The 18,351-nt window shown below is 47.3% G+C and overlaps 4 protein-coding genes and 1 pseudogene across 5 annotated transcripts; 2 read left to right on the top strand and 3 right to left on the bottom strand.

The window, feature by feature from the left end:
• Window positions 1-433: 433 nt before the first annotated feature.
• On the bottom strand, window positions 434-3,059 carry LOC101770178. 2 transcript variants are annotated; one of them, XM_004969804.4, is made up of 4 exons: window positions 2,676-3,059; window positions 1,462-1,906; window positions 1,156-1,271; window positions 434-1,084 (listed from the first exon to the last, which is right to left on the bottom strand). In XM_004969804.4, exons 1-4 carry the CDS (start codon window positions 2,998-3,000, stop codon window positions 648-650), a joined length of 1,323 nt encoding a protein of 440 aa, XP_004969861.1. In that variant the 5' UTR covers window positions 3,001-3,059; the 3' UTR covers window positions 434-647. The 2 variants fall into 2 exon arrangements, with proteins under 2 accessions (XP_004969861.1, XP_004969862.1); XM_004969805.3 differs by having other exon boundaries at window positions 1,462-1,902; window positions 2,676-2,903.
• A 468-nt stretch (window positions 3,060-3,527) lies between these two features.
• On the bottom strand, window positions 3,528-4,919 carry LOC101763298 (anthocyanidin 5,3-O-glucosyltransferase). Its single transcript, XM_004972109.2, has one exon. The coding sequence runs from the start codon at window positions 4,901-4,903 to the stop codon at window positions 3,539-3,541; it is 1,365 nt and encodes a 454-aa protein (XP_004972166.1). The 5' UTR covers window positions 4,904-4,919; the 3' UTR covers window positions 3,528-3,538.
• A 580-nt stretch (window positions 4,920-5,499) lies between these two features.
• On the top strand, window positions 5,500-8,637 carry LOC101762888 (annotated as a pseudogene).
• Window positions 8,160-11,130, top strand: LOC101762486 (ferritin-1, chloroplastic-like). Its single transcript, XM_004972108.2, has 7 exons — window positions 8,160-8,219; window positions 8,582-8,635; window positions 9,636-9,699; window positions 10,310-10,368; window positions 10,547-10,612; window positions 10,744-10,807; window positions 10,864-11,130. The coding sequence occupies exons 1-7, from the start codon at window positions 8,160-8,162 to the stop codon at window positions 10,899-10,901; spliced, it is 405 nt and encodes a 134-aa protein (XP_004972165.2). The 3' UTR covers window positions 10,902-11,130.
• A 3,552-nt stretch (window positions 11,131-14,682) lies between these two features.
• LOC101769771 (anthocyanidin 5,3-O-glucosyltransferase) lies at window positions 14,683-16,220 on the bottom strand. Its single transcript, XM_004969803.3, has one exon. It carries the CDS (start codon window positions 16,123-16,125, stop codon window positions 14,761-14,763), a length of 1,365 nt encoding a protein of 454 aa, XP_004969860.1. The 5' UTR covers window positions 16,126-16,220; the 3' UTR covers window positions 14,683-14,760.
• Window positions 16,221-18,351: the final 2,131 nt, after the last annotated feature.

Below are 18,351 nucleotides of genomic sequence, written 5' to 3'. Positions count from 1 at the left end.
GAAGGCACAGAAGTGAAATTCCCCAATTTGGTTTAATATTGATACAATGGCGTGTTTCTTGATGTGTCTCAAAAAACCTCGTTGACCCCAGTTATGTGTCTAAAAAAATATCCCTCGTTGAGCACCCAGTTGAATGACCATGTTTATTGGGCTAGGGGTATGCGAGTTTTTCTTTCATAGTAATAACAACTAAAACCTAGGACATTTTAATGCATGTATATCTGCGAAGCTCCTTTTGAACTTCTTCAATATAAAGTTTTAGAAGTCGTATTCTCATCTTTATGATTAACAGAAGAGTTTGGATCTAGATCTTTTCTTTATTTTTTAGTTTGCCATATCAAGCAATATGATTAATTGATTATGCTGATTTCGTATTGCTAATAGTGACTTCTGAATAATATACATGCACAAGAGGTCAAGACCACACGAACCATTTGTTTTCACTCTTGTGATTTTAATGTAGTGCAGGCACTAGAAGTAATCCTTGTGATTAGTCACAAACAATTTTCACATAAAAGGATACCTCACCCAACAAATACAGCCCTCCGTTGATTGATTTGGCAAATATGTGGAGTGTGGTACAAGGAATCACACACCAGTGCTGTACAAAATCCATCATAAGAAAATAAGCCCAGCAGGCAAAATCTTCAAACATCATTTGTGTTCAACTTTGAACTTGATATCTCAACATATGCCATCTGGGTGTAACCGTTGAACACTGATGCATCCAATCTTTCTAGACCGGTTCTTCTGAAAAGGGCATAGCGACCATCTTCGATGATAGGGTCAGCTGCACGTGCTGGGTCATACCTTGTTTGATGTGTTAAGGATGGACCAGCAACAGGAGGAAGCTCCCAATACAAATCCACCATAGATTCAACAAACCTACTGTTCTGGAAATGCTCTTCATATGAAATGGCCTTATTGCTATGGTTGAAATTGTCTCGCATGTAACCTCGAACACCCCACCATGCATCACCCTCTCCACATAGATCATCTATCTCCACGGCCTTCTCCCAAAGCTTCTTCCGTTTCGACCTTAATCTTGCTTCATCACTATCCCAAAAGCAGCTATGTCCACCACCTGGATACACATATGTTCTTTTAGATTCATACTTTTATCACAAGGAATCTAAGAAGGTGACAACCACAAACCTCTGATGTATGGTTGATCACATATCTGCCTCAAGGAATAATGGTCACCTGTACCAGTATCATAGTTGTCCTCAAATATGAGATGCTGAAATCCAGCTTTTAGTGCCTGCTTTAACCTACGCATAATAAGTTTAAAGTAACAGTATTAAAAAGTTGAAGTGCTTGATTTGTCGCCATTTTGATGCTTAGGATTTGGTGAGCAAAGAGCAGTAAGCAAACACAATGAACATGGTACATGGAACAAGAATTATAGTTTACCAAGATCGATATAAAAACTAACAGAAACGTTCTACGAATAGAATTTACCTTTTCAACTCGCTTTGGTGGTCATCAAAGAAAACAAGCACCCTACTGGAATCAGAAATGCCATGATTTCTCAATAGTTTTTCCCAATCAACGCTTCCAAAATCGACAAAATTCTTCCCAGCAAGATAAGTACAGTTCTCATCAACATATGCAGGTCCCTTCTTCATATATTTCTCAGGGTGCCTAGGAGAGAGTGATATAATCCTAGTATTTGGCATGGCCTGCCGCAAAACCCAAGTAGAGTGCCCCTTGAAAGCACCACTTTCAATCATCAGATCCGGTTTAAGCCAGCGAGTCATGAACCAGAGCCCAAAGCTGTGATCAAAGCCCATTCCATACATGTTATTCTTGATGGGGCGGGTCTCGTATATTGGCACAAATTCTTCCAATCCATTAAGTAGGTCTTTAGAAGTCCATTCCACTGTCTTCCCTGTTTTTGATCTGCCTTTTGTGAAGGAAAAAAAAGGATAAGATAGCCTAATGATTAATGTCATTCTGTATAATGCAAGTCAATGCATCAAATAAATTTTGCTACCAAGAAGGCAGTGGTGGGTGACATCTTCCAAAGAAAAACTCACTTCACAATGCACAAAAAAACATGTACACACTGTTGACATCCTAGATAGCAGCAACAACCTATTCAACATAAATAATCCAAATATGTCAAAACAACATCACTGTCATCTGGATCATATCCAATTTCTATAGCAGTTCATTACTGCCAACAAAGTGGTCTATTTTTGGACGAAGACAAATGAATGGAACAAGGGATTGCCAATGGTTGTGGAATAATGTTGAGGACAATTAAAACAAATAATTTCTTTCACGCCGTATAATAGGAATCAGTGGGTAATTGGTATCACTTGACCCCTACAGATTATAAAACTAATGAATTAGCCATCGCGAGAACTGATGCTTCAAATGATAATATCAGGCAGGATTTCAGTTGAATCTTTGGAGCTCAGATTAAATTAACTATCAGTACTACTGGATCCAGCCAGGGCCTGAGTTGCCTTATATATATATATAAGTCTACAACAGCAACAATGAGAACGGGATCCAACACTCAGACTGGCAAGTGCAGATTATATTGGCATTTGAAGGTTATTATTTTTCACAGACGAATCGATTAGTTGGCCAAAGCACGAAGAAGAACCAGAGTGCTTGAAGAAAGGGACCGGATCTAAGGAATCAAGAGCGGCGCGAGTGCTTACACCAGGGGACGCCGAGGGAGCCAAAGTCGGAGGCGGCGGCGGCATCGGGGAGGGCGAGGAAGCGCGCGTCGAGGCGCGGCGTCGCGCATTCGATGCTAGGGCGGGCGCGGCCAGCCAGGAAGGCGGCGACGGCGACGGTGAGGAGGAGCAGCAGGGAGGCGACGGCGCGATGGGAGGAGTGGAGGCGGGTGTAGGCGGACGAGACGAAGGCGGGGTGCGCTTTCCGGGTCTTGGACTCGTCGTCGTCGTCGCCGGCGGCGGAGGGGGAGGAGGAGGAGGAAGAGGACGCGCCGGCGGCGCGGGCGGAGAGGCCGATGTCGTGCATGCCGACGGGGACGGCGAGGAGAGGGACAGCCGGAGAGGAATGGAACAAGATCCTCCGAGGGACGTCCGGCGCTGCAAGAGACGTCGATCAGCCATCCGACGGCTCGCGTCTTCCACCGGGAATTTTACCACCGTGCGGCCCACGAATTCCACTCCGTGCGGGGCCATAAACGAATCGTGCTGGGCCAGGTTTTGGGTGCCCTGGTGAAAACCAAAGCTGACCCTGAAATGTATGACACCGAAAAACAGATCTTTGATAATTTGGTGTTGGTACCGTGGTACGGTTCTCGTTTCACAGCTCAAAAGTGCCCAGCCCTAGGCATGGCAATGAAACGCAAACCTCAAACGTGTGGTGACCAACATGACAAGGGTACACACCAAAGCAAATATTGGACCTGTTCGCTTTAGCTTATAAGCCAGCTGAAAAGCTGAAACGGCTGATTTATTGTGAGAGAAAAATACTATTTGGTGGCTGATAAGCCGGCTGAATAAGCTGAAGCGAACAGGCCGATTATTTGCCATGGCAGCATATATCTAGTCTACAAACTATTCAGGAATTCAACAAAAGCAGCATGAGATGCGCCTCCTTCACTCAACGCTTTAACCGCCGTGCTCTTCTCAGCTGCGGCGCGCTCACGAAGGGCCCTTCCACCCTCGGAACCCATCACCCACCTGACCTTTTCTTCCACTTCCTCGGCCTTCACTACCTCCTCGTCGTAACCCCTCAGCACCACCCCAAGCTTAAACTCCTCCACGATGAACACCTTGTTCAACCTTTGCTCCGCGTACATTGGCCAACATAGCAGCGGCAGCCCCGCCAGGATCCCTTCGAGCGTTGAGTTCCACCCACAGTGCGTCATGAAGGCACCTGTCGCCCTGTGCCCGAGCACCTCCACCTGCGGTGCCCAAGACTTGACTACGAGCCCCTGGTCTTTCGTTCTTTCCAAGAATCCTTCGGGGAGGAGTGCGTCAAGGTCTGGCTCAGGGAGCTTCTCAAAAATATTTTTCTCGTCGCTGCTTGGGCTTCTGACGACCCAGAGGAACCTCCGCTCCGATTTCTCCAAGCCGACGGCAATCTCGTGGAGCTGCTTCTTGGAGAATGTACCCAAGCTCCCAAAAGAGAGGAACGTGATGCTATTGTCCGGCTGCGTGTCCAGCCACTCGAGGCACTCTTGCTTCTTGTCTCCGCCTTCCGTTACCAACGGCCCGATGCAATAGACCGGTGGTGTCGGCCGGCCAGGGACGCACAGGCCGTCCCTGAGAGCACTTACTGCACGCGCTTCCAGTGACTCGAACGTATTGATAAGAATTCCATTGGCCTCTGGCAGCCTTTTAAATATGCGAAGAAAGCCTTGGGAGGTGTCCTCGTCGACTACAACCTGTGGGAGATCCGTAGCTTTAAATGGAGGAGCGCCAGGGAGACAAAGCGGCGAGTCTCCAAGCTCGGAAAGACTATTTCTATCTGTACTGGCGGCCACGCTAGGAAGGTTCAAAAAGATTGCAAGGATGCTGGCGCCAGAGGCCATGAAGAAGTAGGCGGGTATGTTGAGCTCAGCGGCGATGTCCAACGACCCAGCACAGAACATGTCGAGCAGGATCGCATGGACCTTGGGCAGTGAGCGGAGGAAGTCCCGGAGCGGCGCGTCCATGTGGCGGAGGTAGTCGAAAATCTTGCGTGGGGCTTCTTCGGAGGGGGTGGGCGGTGGCAGCACATGGAAGGTGACGGACGGGTTGGTGGCCGCGGCACGGGCAACTACAGCGGAGAAGCTGGCCGACTCGACCTGCGGCTCCACGAGGGCGACGGTGACAGCGACGCCGTGCTGGACGAAGAGCTTGGCCAGCTGGACCATCGGCGTGAGGTGGCCGATGAGATGGCATGGGTACAGAACCACGGTCTTGTCCATCGCCCAAACGGCCTTTCGCGTCTGAGAGGAGGTGTTGGAGCTTGGAAGACGCAATAACCGTTTGGTGATGGTTTGCTTTTGGCTCCTTAACTTCACGTGTGCTGGTGGCAATGGAAATGGAACCCGGAGCTAGGCAATGATTAAGTTGAAATAGTCAGCTATGCCTCCACTATCTCTGGACGTAGCTAATTAAGAAGGGTACCGCTATTTGCTCCCCTGCATAACTTAGCAGCTATTTACGGGTATAGCCCTATTTAACCGGCTGTTTTAGGATCGAAGGCCGGACGCTAAATCTTTTAGCGCATCTACCTATACTATAAATATTATATACTATAAAGAGTGAGCAAATTAAAAACAATTCCTACCCAAAGTTACACCCCGTACCCCTCACAGAGGACTCACCTACCAGGTTAAGAGGGTGATGAAAATGTGTGAGGACTCACCTACCAGGTTAAGAGGGTGATGAAAATGTGTGACGCAGGGTGAGAGGACGAAAAAATTGAATGATAGAAAATGGTTCTGCCAAATCGCGTCTATTTTTTCACAACGCTAGCAGCTACCCGCCCGCCGTACTCGCGCCTATCCCCCCGCCAATCATGCCGCCCATCTCCCTCAATCCGTCCTTCCTTTCCTTCCTCGCTTGTACGCCGCCGCCTCCACCGCATAAAGTCACGCGCCTCCCACCTCGCCGACACCGCCCGCCCTCCTCCGCCGCCATCAGCACGCTCCAGGCCTCCCTCCACCCACTCCCCTCGCCGCTTCCCCCCGCGTGCGCAACTCTTCACGTGGGGATGGTGTTGGGATACGAGGTAGGCTACACTAGCACAAAACAAAAATTTCTACTGCGTAAACCAAGAGAAAAATAGCCGTTATAAATCACGAGATTACCACTCGATGCACAGGTGCGGAAGTTGTAGATACGCGTCGAGGCAGCGAAGTTGATCACACGTCGACACAGTGTAGTCGAACACGTCGGCGTCGAGCAGCTCCTCAGTAGCTCGTCCACGTGCCGCGACTCCCTCCTCGTGCCGCGGCTCATCAGGCTCGTTGTCGGCTCGTCGTCGGCTCGTCAGGTTCCTCGTCGGAGCTCTCGTGCGGCGGCTCGTCCAAGTGCTGCAGATGCAACACCTCCGAGGTATCCACACGTGCAGGGAGGAAGCGTCGCAAGCTGGACTGCTAGGTCCGCGAGTTGCAACAAGGCGAGGGCGTGGGAGGCACTGCTGCTGCTGGTGCGAAAAGGGATTAAACCCTAGGGCGCCCTCCACCCCTCAGTATATAGGGGTTCCTAACGGACCTCTGGGTCCGAGGCCCATTAGTACTCCTAAATCTGGTCCAATTCAGATCACATCCGAATTAGGCTTCCAGCCCTTTAAGTGTGTAACCCTATAGGTTCATATATGTATAGACATGGCACGAGTACTCCTACTCGGCCAATAGTTAGTAGCGGCCTCTAGCAAGACATATAACTCCTATACGCACACGAAGATCATATCAGACGAACCATCACAACATCACGTACATGCTATTCCCTTTGCCTCATGATATTCAGTCTAGCTCCAAGCTGACTACTCTTTCTCGATGTTGTGATTCGGAATCCCTTTCTAGGTTAACTCTTAACCTCACGTAGCATGGCCATGCATTTCCGGATCCGATCACTCGAGGGGCCCAGAGATATCTTTCTCAAATAGAGAAAGGCAAATTCCATCTTGACTGACCATGCCTCACAGCATGCTTGTTGACAAACCCGAAAACTATCTTTATACCTACCCAATTACGGTGTAGCGTTTGATAGCCCCTAAGTAAGTCGATCCACATCTTGAGTACATGCGATAGTCTCAGGTCTAAGGACAAAGCTTACACGTTGTGTAAAGAGAGAACTATGTAACTCGTGTTGGGTCAGTCCTAGCACATGTCTCTACACGTGCCCACATTATTAGTTTGACATCTCCATATCCATGACTTGTGAAACATAGTTATCAACTAATACATGTGCTAGTCTAATATTCATGTGTGTCCTCACATGAACTTCGACTAGGGATAACTTTTAGAATAATCATACAAGTAAAGAGTTTCACACACAATTTACATAATTGCAAATCAATTCAAGTAGCCTTTAATGGATATTCAAGGAACACAATATAAAATATGGATACAATGGAATATCATCATCTCTATGATTACCTCTAGGGCATACCTCCAACAGTTGGAACTAGCGCAGCACGCTTGGGCACCCGCCGGAGACCAAGACGGAGAGCTCGCTAGGGCCAGTCGACGCCCTCGCCGGCGTCAGGATCATCCAGGTGCGCCTCGGCTCCTCTTTACCCGCGAGATTCATACCTCCGTGTTGCTGATGAAACAAGCTCTCTCCCTATGGGTTTCATTGATTCCAGGCGGCGATTGGCGGGTGGCATTGCCTCGCGGTGGACGACAAGGGCCGCGCGTATGCCTGGGGTAAGTGAACCCACTTCCTGGCACTGCCCGTGACTGATTTCTGGTTGGTTTGATGCAATGTGTGTCGATGGTGCAGGGGGGAACGAATATGGGCAGTGCGGCGAGGAGCCTGAGAGGAAGAAGGATGGGACAAGGACGCTCAGGAGGGACATCTCGACCCCATAGCGGTGCGCGCCCAAGCTCAAAGTCCCGCAAGTGAGTGGAATTTGATTCCTGCACTGTGCTAACATCAGTGAGAATATTTTGGAATTTAAGCAATTTTGGTTCGTGCTCTGGTTGTAGGGAATCCCACAAATTGTGGATGGTATTATCAGTTGTCACTTTGGCATATGCTTTGTTGCCAAAGAAGTAGTCTGGTTGCGAACCACATATGGGATAATTTATATGATGATGGAACTAGAACTTTTATAATGTTTCTTCCATATGAATTATTCCTGTCTCCGAATGATGCTGCAACTTTGTCTTCAGCACTCATGATTTCCGTTAGTAATCTTTTGGGTTGCTTATTCATTTGCTAATTCTAGGTAGCTGCAGAAGGCACACACTCTGTGGTTTTGACTCAAGAAGGTCATGTCTGGACTTGGGGCAGCCATGGTCTCCTGGTGATACATACGGTGCCATACACCAAATCACCAAATCTTCAATTTGTTTTGTTATTTTCTCCTTGAATTTGTTGCTGACCATGTGTCTTTTTCAGCAAGCAAATATCTACACTAGTACATGTGCAAGGCCTTCAGAAAGTGAGGGTGATCGCTGTAGGCGCATTCCATAATTTGGCACTAACAGAGGATGGAATTTTGTGGGCATGGGTAATAATGAGTATGGTCAGCTGGGAATTGGAGATACCCAAGATCACAACCTATCCGTGTTGAGGGGCTATCTGATCTCTTACTGGTTAGTCATGCTGATTTCTTTTTTCTTTGAATTTCTGTTTCATTCTAAATTAGTCTGATATCAGTGTATATGTAGAAACAAGCAAGTTAAGGCTGCCTTGGTGTCTAACTAAAATGATTTTTTTTCCAAACTTAGTTCTTTTACCCTAGCTAAAATTGACTGCAAGGAGTTAAGCTTCATTCAGCTAACAAGTTTGCTCTTTCCGGGACTTCAAGTTGTAATTGTCGCACATTAGCAACAATATGTTTGGTGTTGCTGATAAATTGATAGTTTAACTGCACATTGGTTTCCTGATTTTTCACTTGTTACATGTACCCCTATGGCTATTTGCAGGTTGACATTGCTGCTGGAGGTTGGCATTCAACTGCACTGACTAACGAGGGAAAGGTATTACTTGCCATCTTTTATATATACTGCTTTATTCTACCAAGCCACCAGATGACAAAGATTTAATTGGCAATAGACTATTCTTGCATCCTATGAAATTGCATTCGTGAAGATTGTTGTAATGTTACATTGCACTGCAATTCAGGCTTGCTGTTTATCCAGGGCATGATTGAAAGATGTCCAAATTAGATCTATGAAAATAATTATTTATTATACATATTATATAGTGAAAGTAATCTAGAGTAGGGTGTCAACTGTTAACCAATAACCATGCTGAGCTCATCTGAACCAAATGCAGACCATTGTTCAAAGAATGCTACGGATTCAAGTTTAGCTTGAGTTACACTGGTCCAGCTCACGTGTACCTTGTTCTGGAGTTTCTGCAGAGCCAATATTGATGCCATGGAAATATGTTTAACCTGGTTGGACACTGGCAGTGATCACAAGAAAATGATGATAAAAAATATAAGGTGCTGCAGGCTAAGTTTGTACTACATATTAAGGAAGATAGGACAGAGAACAATGGGGGGAGCATGGCGAGGGTATATGTTGAGAAATGAATTTACCTAGGCTGCTTTTGATAGTTTTGTTTTAAATGGACAACAGTGAGGGCTTGTGGCTTCATTTAGAAACAAACATTGTACATGTGACACGTGTGCTGTGTTGGGAAAAGCAGATATGCACTTAGGTCTCTCTGCTATGTTTGTAAATTTAAAGGAATGAGAAAACCTTGATTTATTACCCTCATCATTTTTCATCTTGACAACAAGTATTTCCTATAACTGCATCTTAGTTATGAATTTTTTATTAAATGAAAACTTTTTAAATTTCTAGAAAATGCAAAACCACCATAGAAACCATCCAAAGGGTCAAATTTGCCCGGTTTTGCAGTTGGATGGCCCTCCCTGTCCAGTTTTGTAGTTGTAGGTTGAAAATCAGACTTCTACTGTACTTGAGGGTGAAAATAGGACTTTTCCCTAGATTAAATGGTTTCTTGTAGTTGCTGAGAAAAGAAAAACCACGTGCTCGCATGCTCGTCGCTCGCCTCGCCCAGAAGGGCGCGGGTATGCACAGCACCCGTGTGAATGACCTCCAAAATCTGATCTCTCACCTTTGTGGGTGTGCGGCTTCCTTCTACACTTTATACAAGTCCGTTGGATTTGAAAATCTAATCGGTTTAGATTGCGATTGCGGCGTGAGACTGCATGGTTTTCCTTTATGTGCGACTTCTGCGACCTGTCATCAACAAGAACACATGGCCGTGTCCTAATCAAATATTTATATTCAGAATTTAATGCCTATCTGTTCAACACTTATCACTACTTTGCAGTTCATCAACTTTTCATTTGAACCCATTTAGACGACATTTGAACCCATTTAGACGATACCGAGATTGAAAAGGTGACGCATGAACATTTATTCTGCAACTGAATATGGTCGTATGAGCTGGCTTTCAGTATATGGATGGATAATAAAGGATTGAAACACTGGTGATTAGCATGACATATAGAATAGATGGCTGGCTGTTCCTGAAATGTTTACTTGGGGTTCAGCTACGTGGCGGTGTCTACCAACTCAGTAGTAACCTGGATTGGCCTTTTGTCCATGTATGGTGTATTTGGAGGCTTATCTGACAGCTATGTTTTGATTTATGTGCGTTTGATATGATTTCAGCTATGGAGCTGGCTCTGGCTCTGGAAAAGCTGGTTGATGAGAAGCTGCACAACCTGCACGCTAAATTGCTTTCACATGCTTATTCACATAGAAATATTGTTTGGTTAGGCTTAAGAAATACTACTACTTGGAAAATTAGTTGAAGTGAATAAAAATGACTAACTTATCTAGAGTCAACACAAGCGTAACACCTATGCCATATACATTTTGTAATGAACCCTTGCCCATAATTAACAGGTGGCCACAAGGTGCAATGATCCTCAGCTGACAGACTTCATCGGGAGTGAATTCCTTGCGGATCAGGTAAAAGCAACCAAACCTTTTTCTGTCCTCAACAAATTATGCAGAGCATTATTTTATTTTGCACGTGTTTTTTTTTCTGTACTTAACACTTAAGTGATTCTGACTGTACAAAAATTGCACTTCCATGAAAGGTCGAGGACATCAAGAAGATCTCCGAGTACGTTGCCCAGCTGAGGAGAGTGGGCAAGGGGCACAGTTAGTCTATTGTTCAACATCGTGATTTTGTTGAGATGTATATGATTTGGGTGCAGGGGTGTGGCACTTTGATCTGCTCGAGGAAGAGGCCTGAAGGAAGGAAACACCGTGGCAGGGGCAGATCTAGGGCCCGGGCTGCCCGGGCTGCAGCCCGGGACAAGCCCATGTAGTCCTTTTAACATATGTGGTATTTAGCCTAACAAAAGGAGGTTTATGAGGCAAGATTAGACTGTTTTAGCTGTGATTCAGCAACTTAGCTCGGGGTGCAGCCCCGTTTTGGATCCGCCCCTGCGTGGAGTAGGGTTGGAAGGTGCTTAAGGAAAGAGAAGTTTACTGGTAGCAGCATTTATATTTGTCAGCTATATGTACATCTTTTGAGAGGAAATATGTTGTTAATGTATAAATCAAATGGTACAAATTAAATGACTATAATGGAATGATACTTCAGATGGTGTTTTCTAGGTAGCCCATGCGTCCGCACGGGTTTATTTACTGGTGATTTAAAACATCGGAGTTGGCTATATATACGGCAAGCATGAACGAAAAAATGCCTTTGCAGCATACGAGAGGGGAAATGTGTTTTCTGACTATGGTGATCAAGTTTTATATTTCTTTACTTTGGACCATTCTACTGAAGTCTGAAGACAAGCTTTTTACTGGGTATCAGCTCAGGGCTGACGCTCCTGTGGCCGGTCTACAGTCTACTAACCATCTCCAGATAGGTCAAGCCACAGACGAGCGACGTTGGTGAGTGGCGGTTGTCTGCTTGGTGATGAATTTATCTGGGAGGACCATTTAAACTTGAAAATGGTACCTTTAGAATTTATAAAAGAAAAGTTAAAGTATCATTTAGAGACTGCACATGTGGTGTGACGTGGTGGGCACAGACCTCATCAACGCTCCCATCTAAGAATAAAATAATTCGACCAAAAATAGTAATTGTTCTAGAACAAAGAGAATTGTTCCTAGAAAAAAAATGATATGAGCAAGCAAAACATTCAGATCAAAACTAGAGATTGTACTACAATGTTTTGGGCTAATAAAAAAAATACTAAAATGTTCTTGTTGATACCGTTTTTTGACACGTGTCAAAATTGACATCAAAAGGTAGCGAAGGTGTTGGCACAAGGCGAAGGAACAACGACCGGTGGAATCGGCCGATGGAGTCACAACAGTTCAGCCGACGGAGTCACGGTATCCCAGCCGATGGAGTCACAGTAGCCCAACCGATGGAGCCACAGTGGTCCAGCCAATGAAGTCACAAGGATCGGCCGATGAGAACAGAGGGATTTAGCCGATGGAAGGTGATGGAGACCCAGCCGATGAAGACCCAAACGATGGAGACAAAAGGGCCTGGACAATACAAGAAAGGAGATTCTATCTGAGCGGGAATTTCAGAAATTCAGCTGAAGATCTTTCTAGATAGTAAGTATAGAGTTAGGTAATAAAGATTAAACTCGTATTCGACTCTTACATGAGTTGTTTTATTTAAATAGTTTGTTTCTTAGAGATAAATCTTGTATTTTGTCATAATCCACCAGGACTAGGAGTTTAGGATTTTAGGATATAAATAGAGGTACTACGAGGTCTAGAAAGGATATGTACACACATCAACACAAATCTACTTTACTCGCAATTTACTTTCAAGTCGGCAACTTCACCAAAGTTATCTTTTTCTTCAACGAGTTATTCCAAGCTAGCAGGGCTGCATCAACTTGATCTCCGGCTGGATTGTGAGTTCCACGTCTACCGAGTAATTTCTAGACTTTAACTTCTAGGCGTATCGTTGTGGTTTCGTCTAGATTTATTCACCAAGTTATCGATATTTGCTAGATCTGAAAGTTCATCTCGTCGTTTTAACTTTTATCATCATTATCCAGCTTGAAGTAGTTTCTATCGGCTTTTTATCCTGCTCTTCTATCAAGAGATTATCGTACAGCCGATCAGATCTGTTTCAAGTGTTGTTCGCATAGCACTACTCAGGTTACGTTTTCAGTGTTTCCTCTGCATTGATTACGCATACATCGGCTGATCTAGCCGATCATATCTATTCGTATCGGCTGCCTAGCCGTCACGATTCCCTGTCAATCAGCAGGTCAGATTGACTGGCACGCCTAGCGTTCACCACGCGCGCTAATTTACAACCCGTACAAGAGCGAAGCAGATTCTTTCGGGTTTCGTGTGTTAGCACGTGGAAGCCACCGTCCAGTTTTTGCGTCAGCAGTTCTATTTATGTGTGAGTTTGTTTTGTTGCATTAATTACAACTAACATCATGCTGCAAATGATTTTTAAAATGGCTACATGATTTGTAGAGAAATATCATATCATTTAACCCCCACTGAAGTAAGTCTCAAAGGTAGGCCTTGAAGTAAACCGCTAGTACTTATGTAAAAAATATGGGAGGCTGCAGTCGGTGGCGGCATGGTGCTAGATGGCAAGCTTGACAGGGCTTGCTGAGCTCACGTGGAGGCAATCGCAATTCTGGTGGTGGCTAGGGGTTATTGCATTTTTGTCGGTGGGCTGCTTGCAGCGGACCGCGGTGGCTGACATTGCTTGGCAACTGTCCGTGGAACTGCATCGGAGGACAACACTTGCAGCAACAGTATTGTGGGATGACTAGGCTTGCAGCGGATTACGACGGGTGGCTCAGCTTTGCTGGGCTATACCGGTGCGGTACATCGTCAAAAGACGGCGCAAGTGACTTCTTTGGCTTGCTGGCTCCATGGTGAAGGCTATATGCGCGGGTGGAGCAATAAGGCGAAGTTGACCCGCGGCAGCGGCTTGGCTGTTTGATGGAGTCCTTGGCAAGCGGGGCAACATTGCTCTCCATTCTGATAGTGACTAAAGAAACGAATTTGTGACATGGAGTACCGTGGTGGATGTGGTGAGGCCCCCACGCTCGGTCATTCTTCGAGGCGATGAGAGCGAGGTGAAATCCAACGGCGGGTGTGGCAACGCCCCCCGTACGTTTGTGCTTTCGTTGTGGTGACTGCGAGCTAGCCTGCGAGAGATCCTGATCTAATGGTATCACTGTTGTCGGGTGGAGTGTGGTGTTGCAGCGTCAGTACGGCGAAGGGCCCCGCATGGCGGTGGCCTTCTTGGTGCGGTGCGGTCTATTTCTCTCGGGTCCCTACCGATGCGGGGTCATGCCTGGAGGTTTCGGCGACTACATGAGCGTGAGAATGTTGGTGGGTGTCGCGACAAGGCTTCGTTTCGGCTGCCGTTGTCGAGTGGAGTAGTGCGGCCGCGTTAATGTCCCAATTCAACCGGTCGGGTGTGGCGGTTCGAGTTGAGTGATTACCCACATTGATGTCCCAATCCAACCGGGCGAGTATAGTTTGTTTTTTCTTTCTTATCCTTTTCCTGTCTATGGCCTCCTAGGATCGTAGTCTTGTATTTTTTTTCTATTGTATTAATAGAAACTCGCACTATCTTGTGTGGTTAGTGCATGCTGTGTGAGATAAACATAGAACTGTGATGAAAATAAAATGAGATGAAGAAATTTTTATATACTCAAATCCAAATCCTCAACAATGCAGCCAAGTTTTCTAGGAACCTCTATTAAAATACCAATTTGAGCAAGTGCACGGGTTGATGAATAAGTAGAATCAATGGTAATTAAAAGTAAGTTGTTATTAACCTTTTAGTAAGAGTGAAAATTTTATAACATAGTTTGGGAAATAAAACTCTCTATTTTGTGTGAAAATATCCCCTTTTTGTTTAAGTCGGCGCAGTGCTTTTGTCAAAATATGTAAAACTCCAAGAAAACAGATAATATATGAAATACTCTATTTGTTTTAATATATAACATTTAGGACAAACTAATTAAGTATAGAATGATCTATATTTAAAAACAAAGGGAGAGGCACAAATGGAACTCAATTATTTTTTAATAACACGGCAAAAGTACAAATCGAAGTAACACTATGTGGCACCATGTAAGCTTCAAATTCTAAAGATTATTTAGAAACTCAACAAAAGCAGCCTGAGATGAGCCGCCTCCATTCAACGCTTGCACGGCTTTGCTCTTCTCAGCAGCGGCATGCTCCCGAAGGCCCCTTCCTCCCTCGGAATCCATCACCCACCTGACTTTCGCCTCCACCTCCTCGGCCTTCACTACCTCCTCGTCGTAACCCCTCAACACCACTCCAAGCTTCATCTCCTCCACGATGAACACCTTGTTCAACCTCTGCTCTGCGTACAATGGCCAGCATATCAGCGGCAGCCCCGCCACGATCCCTTCGAGCGTTGAGTTCCACCCACAGTGCGTCACGAAGGCACCTGTCGCCCTGTGGCCGAGCACCTCCACCTGCGGCGCCCAAGACTTGACCACGAGCCCCTGGTCTTTTGTTCTTTCCAAGAATCCTTCGGGGAGGAGCGTGTCGAGGTCTGGCTCAGGGAGCGGGTCACCAATACTCTGCTCGTCGCTGCTCGGGCTCCGGACGACCCAGAGGAACCTCTGCCCCGATTTCTCCAGGCCGACGGCAATCTCCAGAAGCTGCTTCTTGGAGAACGTGCCCAGGCTCCCGAAAGAGAGGAACGTGACGCTGTTGTCCGGCTGCGCGTCGAGCCACTCGAGGCACTCGTGCTTCTTGTCTCCGCCTTCCGTGACCAACGGCCCAATGCAGTAGACTGGCGGCGTCGGACGACCAGGGATGCACAGCCCTTCTCTAAGAGCACGCACCGCCCGAGCTTCTAGTGCATCAAATGTGTTGATAAGAATCCCGTTGGACTCTGCAATTCTCTCGGACATGCGAAGAATGGCCTTGGTGCCCTCGTCGTTGTCGAGGATAACTTTGGGGAGATCCGTAGCCTTGAACGGAGGAGCGACGGGGAGACGGAGAGGCGAATCGCCGAGCTCCGCGAAACTCGTGTCCATGTTGGCCATGACGCTGGGCAGGTTGAGGAAGACGGCGAGGAAGCTGGCGCCGGAGGCAAAGAAGAAGTAAGCCGGTATGCCGAGCTCGGCGGCGACGTCCAGCGACCCGGAGCAGAACATGTCGATCACGAGCGCGTGGACCGCGGGCAGCGAGCGGAGGAAGTCCCGGAGCGGCGCATCCATGAGGCGGAGGTAGTCGAGCCTCTCGCGTCGGGCTTCGGCGGCCGGCGCGGGCGGCGGCAGGACGTGGAAGGTGACGGACGGGTTGGTGGCCGCGGCGCGGGCGACCACGGCGGAGAAGCTGGCCAACTCGACCTGCGGCTCGACGAGGGCGACGGTGACGGCGACGCCGTGCTGAACGAAGAGCTTGGCCAGCTGGACCATCGGCGTGAGGTGGCCTACGCCGAGGCCCGGGTAGAGAACAACGGTCTTGTCCATCTCTCTAAGAGAGTGAAAGGAGTGGTGGAAGCTGAAGTGAACTGAAGACGCGAGAACGTTTGGCGCGGCTTTGCCTTGGCTCGTGTTGCTGATGTGTCTTGTGTGATCGTGCAATGGCAGGGGTGCCGGGAGCGAGGTATATATGGTGAGAACTGAGAACCATCCCCACTCCAACACGTACACAAGCACAAACGGCATGCTGCTTCGCCCTCTGCCTATCCGAGAGAAAAAGTTCTCTTTCTCTGGCTCAGAAGAACAAGTCAGTAGACCAGCTTACACAAAAGGAGTCTTTTGCACGCTCCTGTGGCCAGTCTGTCAGCGACACGGGATTCCAAAGCCATCGATTAGTCGTGGGTACCTGGGAATTGGAACCATCTCAAGTAGTTGGCCTGACGTTGGCCATGACGTTGCTGCCGAAGGGTGGTTGCCCTTGCCCAATGCCCATGCCTGCTTGTGCTTGGTGACGGCTGAAGTGCTGAGGATTGAGGAAATTCTCCGCAGGGAGACTGGGAGAGGGACGACCAGGATGAAGCTTCCAAGTACGCTCCCATCGCATTCGGACCGGATGGATGACGCGCGCACCGACGTTATCAGCCGATCTACCGTAAAGGACCGGAAAGATTTTTGTTCCGGCTCAAAGGCCTAACAACTGTCGGCCTACTAGCAAGCAACGGCCCAATAATCTGAGCCCACTATGGGTGTGATTGGTTGCTCGCATATACCTGGAACCGGGCTCCCCGCGTGCGAGTAAGGCCTGATTGGTTTCCTGGGCCTTCCGCTGGGCCTGTTTCGCCGGATGCAAAAACACCCTGGGAGCCTGGCTCCTGTGGTGCGGCCGATTCGACCTTCTCCCCAGAGCCAGGCTCCGCGGGTGCGGCGGCGCGTGCAAGGCGAGCGCGCGGCGGGCGAAAAAGCTTTGGGCGCGTGCACGCGGGAAGCTTTGGCGCCTTCACTAGGGTTACTGGGCGATTTCGCGCCATCCCGCGGGCATAAAGGTCGACCCCGACCCTTCCCCTTCCCCTTCCCTCTCGCGCAGATTTGTTCCTCCACCGGCGGCTCGCAGGTTAGGGTTCCAGCCTTGTCTACTATTTTTGTTGTTTCGGATCTCCGGAGGCCTGATCTATCACCCCCATGTCTTTGTTTTGGTTCGCAGGTTCGAGTTGTTGACGGATCTGTTGGGCCAGGCAAGTTTTTTTTGCATCCTTTGTTCGGATTTCGTCAAAACCGTAACCCTAGGGTACGATGATCCCACTGACCGGTCCTTTTCTTATGTGACACACGCAGTCCCCCACTGGATCTGAGTTCTTCGGTTGTTCCTAGGTACGATTCTTGAGTTGAAGGACCCGATCTGATTTCTTTATGGTTCGTATGTTCTTTTTTGAAGTTTCCGCACCCGATCTAAAATAAGAAGTTGTGTTCTGAGTGATTCTTATTTTCTTTTGGTTGCTAGGTTTCCCGATCTGACCCCTCCTCCTCCGGACGCCGCTGATCTGTTCGTGGTTCGGTTGCGGAGCTGAGTTCCCCGTCCTCTGACACGCTGTTCTCCCTGTTGCTGTTGTTGCGGTAAAATATCTTAGCCCTTGCCCCTCTGTGCATGCGCATGGTACCCTAAAACCATGCTGTCGATGGTTAGTAGGTGGTTCAAATGATTGGTACCAGTGTTGTTTGATATGTGAGCATACTCTGAGCACACTTGTTCATGATGTTGATGCGTGTATATGGATAGGAGCATGTTTTCCATGTGAATGATATGTTTTTAGATTGGTCTGAGCATTGTTGTTCATGTCAATGATGACTACTATGTTGATCTTATTATTGTTGTCCATGTCACTGATGTTTTACAATAGTCATTTGAGGCATCACTGTGCTGTCAGTGATGTTTTCATATATTGACCTGAGCCTTGTTGTCCTTGTCAATGATGTGATTACATACTGATCTCAGCCTTGTTGTCCATGCCTGTGATGTTTATACATTTAGATCTGAGCTTCTGTTGTCCATGCCAATGATGTTTATACTTTTATGTGAGCTTCTGTTGCCCATGCCAGTGATGTGTTTATATGTACTTCTGAGGATCTGTTGCCCAAGTCAGTGACCCTTATTTTTGCATGTTATTCATATAGATGGGTCTTGAAGACAAGAGACGCATGCTTATTATTCATGCAGCTGCTCTAGTGGCTGCCATGTATGCATTCTTCCTGAATAGGCTTAGGCTGGCATTGTTCTAT

This window comes from Setaria italica, chromosome V (genome assembly GCF_000263155.2).
Source record: "Setaria italica strain Yugu1 chromosome V, Setaria_italica_v2.0, whole genome shotgun sequence".
Taxonomy (NCBI): domain Eukaryota; kingdom Viridiplantae; phylum Streptophyta; class Magnoliopsida; order Poales; family Poaceae; genus Setaria; species Setaria italica.
The sequence above is the reverse complement of the archived record's forward strand: the minus strand, read 5'-3'. Positions and strand labels throughout refer to the sequence as shown.

What these genes read in the sequence shown, in the direction of transcription:
- LOC101770178 (XM_004969804.4), bottom strand. Translation starts at nt 3,000, where the DNA reads ATGCACGACATCGGCCTCTCCGCCCGCGCCGCCGGCGCGTCCTCTTCC. An exon ending in CTCCCTCGGCGTCCCCTGGT is followed by an intron (nt 1,907 to 2,675) that starts GTAAGCACTCGC and finishes CCTTCACAAAAG; the next exon opens with GCAGATCAAAAACAGGGAAG. An exon ending in CACCAAAGCGAGTTGAAAAG is followed by an intron (nt 1,272 to 1,461) that starts GTAAATTCTATT and finishes TATTATGCGTAG; the next exon opens with GTTAAAGCAGGCACTAAAAG.
- LOC101763298 (XM_004972109.2), bottom strand. Translation starts at nt 4,903, where the DNA reads ATGGACAAGACCGTGGTTCTGTACCCATGCCATCTCATCGGCCACCTC.
- LOC101762486 (XM_004972108.2), top strand. Translation starts at nt 8,160, where the DNA reads ATGGGTAATAATGAGTATGGTCAGCTGGGAATTGGAGATACCCAAGAT. An exon ending in CACTGACTAACGAGGGAAAG is followed by an intron (nt 8,636 to 9,635) that starts GTATTACTTGCC and finishes GGTTTCTTGTAG; the next exon opens with TTGCTGAGAAAAGAAAAACC. An exon ending in CCTCGCCCAGAAGGGCGCGG is followed by an intron (nt 9,700 to 10,309) that starts GTATGCACAGCA and finishes ATATGATTTCAG; the next exon opens with CTATGGAGCTGGCTCTGGCT.
- LOC101769771 (XM_004969803.3), bottom strand. Translation starts at nt 16,125, where the DNA reads ATGGACAAGACCGTTGTTCTCTACCCGGGCCTCGGCGTAGGCCACCTC.